The sequence below is a fragment of the Diadema setosum genome, chromosome 3 (genome assembly GCF_964275005.1).
Source record: "Diadema setosum chromosome 3, eeDiaSeto1, whole genome shotgun sequence".
Classification (NCBI taxonomy): domain Eukaryota; kingdom Metazoa; phylum Echinodermata; class Echinoidea; order Diadematoida; family Diadematidae; genus Diadema; species Diadema setosum.
In genome coordinates this window covers 12,985,971-12,990,635 of record NC_092687.1, presented here as the reverse complement: position 1 = coordinate 12,990,635, position 4,665 = coordinate 12,985,971, and the positions used below count along the sequence as shown (strand labels likewise).

At 48.5% G+C, this 4,665-nt stretch overlaps 1 protein-coding gene across 1 annotated transcript; it reads right to left on the bottom strand.

The window, feature by feature from the left end:
- Positions 1–2,539: 2,539 nt before the first annotated feature.
- On the bottom strand, positions 2,540–3,973 carry LOC140247045 (paraneoplastic antigen Ma3 homolog). The gene has a single exon (XM_072326339.1). The coding sequence runs from the start codon at positions 3,971–3,973 to the stop codon at positions 2,540–2,542; it is 1,434 nt and encodes a 477-aa protein (XP_072182440.1).
- Between the last annotated feature and the right edge of the window lie 692 nt (positions 3,974–4,665).

Sequence of the window (4,665 nt, the reverse complement as noted above, 5' to 3'; positions counted from 1 at the left end):
GCTGAAACATAATGCGTCTGACAGAAGGCAGAGAGTGTGGACACTTTCTCACCTGAGTCTGACGTCTCATGCAGCCTTGCCTCCAGATCACTAATCTTGCACTGCTGGCGAGCCTCAAACTCCTTGTCGAGGCCGGGAGGATGTGGTTTCCGTGACAGCGCATCTGCTTCAATGTTCGTCTTTCCTGGCTTATAATGGATGGAAAAATCAAAGCAGGAAAGTGCAGCAAGCCATCTATGTCCTGTGGCATCGAGTTTTGCCGACGTCAGGACATATGTTAGTGGGTTATTATCTGTCATAACCCGTGTACCTTTTGCTGCATACAAGTAATCCCTGAATTTGTCGGTGACTGCCCACTTAAGAGCAAGAAATTCCAGCTTGTGGGCTGGATAGTTCTTCTCACTGTGGGACAGTCCCCGACTTCCATATGCCACTGGACGAAGCTTACCTCCATGATCTTGATACAGGACACCACCCAGTCCATCACGGCTGGCATCAACATGGAGCACAAAAGGCTTTGACAGGTCTGCGAAGGCTAAGACTGGGGCTGTGACCAGACAATGCTTCAAGGCCTGAAAAGCATTCTCACACTCCTCAGTCCAAGCATCACCAAGGGGGTCACTCGCCTTTCGGGCATCCGGGCTCGGAACTTTCTTTGGAGGTGGACGTCCTCGCTTCCTGGGGTAAACGCACCCACTTGTAAGTGCATTCAAAGGACGAGAAATCTTGGCATAGTCCTTTATGAATCGTCGGTAATAGCCAGCAAATCCCAGGAAAGACTTGACATGCCTCACTGTCTGTGGCCTGGGCCAGGTTCTTACATCGGCCACTTTGTCTGGGTCTGTCTGTACCCCAGCCTCGGAGACTACATGACCAAGGTACCTAACCGACTGACAGCAAAATTGGCATTTTTCTGGGGACACCTTCAAGCCAAATTGCTGCAGCCTATCCAGCACCCTAGCCAGGCGCTCCTCCATTTCCTCCAGCGTTTTGGAGAAGATTATCAGGTCATCCATGTACACCAACACCTCTAACATGTTCAGACCTGACATACACTTCTCCATCAGCCTTTGGAAGGTTGCTGGTGCTCCCTTCACCCCTTGGGGCATACGCTCAAACTGGTAAAACCCCAAAGGGCAAGTGAAGGCCGTTTTCTCCTTGTCTGTTTCACGCATCGGGATTTGGTAGAATCCTGACTTTAGGTCGATAACAGAAAACCATTTACTGCCACTCAGGGAATCAATGGCCTCCTGTATCAGGGGCACTGTGTACTGGTCGGGAATGGTACGAGAATTGAGTGTACGGTAGTCAACGCACATTCTCAAAGTACCGTTCTTTTTCCGAACCAGCACAATTGGGGAGGCATAGGGACTCTTAGACTCCTTAATGATGTTGTTCTCCAACAGCTGTTGGAGATGTTGCTGCAAGTCCCTAAGATCAGAGGGAGGCACCCTCCGAGACCTCTCACGGAATGGTGTGTCATCGTCAACACGAATCTGATGCTCCGCATAGCCTGTACTGCCTAGGTCAAATTCATGCCTGGAGAACACATCACTCCTCTGCCTGCACTGATTGAGCAGCCTTTCTTTCCACTCCGAGGAAATCGGGCCCCAATTGATGGGCAGCTCACTAACGTCAACTCGAGGGGAAGGGATGTTATCGCCTACATTAGCACTTACTTGGGAATGGGTTGCCTCGGTGTAACTGTGAGGCTGGGTAGGAAAACTACTAGGGGTAGGGAAACACTTGTCGGGGACATAGGCATCTACTATTGGGCAGTTGCCAGGGACAGTGATAGACTCAGGGCTACTATTGGTCACCAGCACCCTCACCTTTCCAATCGCACCACCTGACAATTTTTGTACTCCTGGGGATATGTGTAACCCACTTGGAAGTTTGCTGTGGGGATTAGACTCTACAAAAACAGTCATTTCTTCCTTCAGGGAATTCCTAATTTGAGCAGTCATTACCAATTTGGAGTGGGGAGGTATTTGCGTGCTATGTCCTTTCTTGGTCCTAGCAGTGCCCAATTTGCCATCAGGGGATACCTTCTCTTGTTTCGATATGCTGGCATAGATATCCCTGCATTTAGTACTAATCTTCAATGACTGGGCGAAGCGTGCTCCAGCCATCCTCCTACAAGATTCAAAACAGTGCCTGAAAAGTCCTGAGTTTGTGCCAATAATCACTCTATGGTCACAGGGACGCTGGGGGTCTGGTACTACAAGAGCCAGCGTACTAAACTCGGTCCCTGTGCCAGCAAACGACCGTTCAAAACCTATGTTGACGTAGGCCCAGCCCAGGTAGGGCATTGTCCCATCCCCTCCATGGTACAGGACTAGGTCACTCAGTTCATGCAATTCCCTATCTAGTGTGTCGAAAAGGCTCTTGTGTATAAGAGTGACCTGAGACCCACTATCAAGAAGGCATTTTGTCTCCTTTCCATCTATCCAGCATTTTGGGTTGATAGCATCTCCTACTAAACCTTCAGGAACATCGTTCTTGGAAACCTCAACTTTAGAAACAAGTGGGGGAGAATCTAATCTTGGGGCCCCTGGTTTCCCCTTCCCAGGCGCCCTTTCTCGTTTCCCTGGTTGCCAAGGATGTAATTGACGAGTCTTTTGTTCAGTACGTCAGGAGGGACAGAATTTTGACAATTTCTACTGATATGGCCCTCCTCTCCACACTTGAAACAAACAACACCAGTGTTGCTCTGCTGGGACGACTGAGATTTGGGGGGATTTTTGGTGGGTTGGGGTGCTGGTGGAGGTGCTGGTTGGGGAAGGACATGGGGTTGAGGGGCTGTTTGGGGTGGCAGAATAGAGGGCTCTACCTTACGGTGGGCAGCCTGCTTTGGTTTTGGGCTAACGGGGGGTCTCGAGGCAGACAGAGATTTCTTCACCCTTTCCTCTTCTTCCTGCTTCCTCACTGAAGACAGGAGTTCCAGGAAGGATGGTGGTTTCTCCAGGCGCTCCCTGAGCTGTAGGTTTACTAGGAGCATTTCATGATAGAGGATGCCCCTGATGAATTGTCGCAGTCTCACCTTGTTGGCGTCATGTGGCTTGACAACTCCCCGCCTAACCACATGGCGCATGACTTCCTGTAAGCGAGAAAGATACTCAGAGGGAGACTCACCTTCAGCCTGGACTGTCTGATGAAATCTGACAAACAGTTCATCATCTGTGTCAGTATCGCCAAAAGCCAGATCCAGAGCCCTGAGGTAGTCTGCAGAGCAGGCCTGGGGATTCTCACGCCTAAGGTCTGTAATGATGCTTGACGCAGGCGGACGCAATGACTCACGAATGCGCTTGCGCCGCTCAGCATCATCCAGAGTCTGCCACTCCTCCATCTGGCTCTCAACGTGCTCTATCCAGATGGGGTAGCTATCCTCATCACGCGCTGCTGTCTTTGCACCGGAGAAGCATCGCAGTTTTCGATACCCTGTGGTCAGCCCACACCGTGCTAGCGAAGCTGCTAAAATTGGGATGTCTCGATCAGGGAAGGACATGGATAGTTCACTGATACCAGGGGAAGGGGGTGGAAGGTTGTTAGTAATAGGGATGTCTTGAGACTGGACTTCCTGAGCTCTACGTCCTGCTTTTCTCCATTCCCTAACTAAACCTCTCTCCCTCAGGTCCTTGACACTGACCCTCTCCCCTCTCACTGGTTCTAATCCATCTAACCTCACTACTCTGCACACCGTCTCCCCATCTACTGGGATGACAATTTGTCCCTGTAATCCTAACATAGCAACTGCATTTTCAAATTCACACAGGAGCAATGTTTCCCCTGTATCGGGATCATCCCGTCTTAACACCTCAAGTAATGTAGGATATAACTCTGACAGTGCCAGTGCAAACACTTCTGTTGGCACCGTCTTTATACCTGTTGCAAGTAGGAGGGCATTCTCTACTCTAATCTCCTCCTTCTTGCACCAATCCTGACCAACCTGCTTCAAACTTTTACCTACCATCGCTTTGTTTCCTGCACACAAGTGTTGGCTCTTTGGTACAATAGAACGAAAATGGTGAATGTAACAGTAACAGTCAGCAATGATAATCAAGACTCAGTTTCGGTAACATGTGTCACCAAACAAATGCGATTATACAATTAAGAAAACAATTATAATTCCCGGACAAGCCCCCAATTTATGTAACCCGAATGTTACACTCCCGAGTTCATAAATAAAGAATATCACGCCTGGGATTAAGTTTTGACAAAATAATCCAATGACAAACTTTATTAGCTTGTTTGTCGTTCAACAAAGTACATCCTTCAATTCAATATGTTCACAGACTCAATTGTAACCTTTGTTACATTAGCATAATTATATATTTGCCAGTGTTCGACGATAATTCGACTCGTTGCTGTCTCTTTGTTTCTCTCGCCGGTTATCCAGTCGACGAGCCCAGAGCAGTCATAAACCAGTCGCACACAGTAGCTGATGCAATGCTCAGTAGCCGTCAGTCACGCTGAACCAAGCAAAGGCTGGCCAAAGCTCTCATCCAAATATGTATCTAGTCAAAAGAAGTTTATAAGACACAGGACCTTCCTAATATAGTGTCTTTCTGATCAATAATATTTCTTCAGGAGTATGGAAGTCCACTCCAAAATCTGATCTGGTACATTGCCTTTACATACTTGCCTCATAAACCTATATGAGCG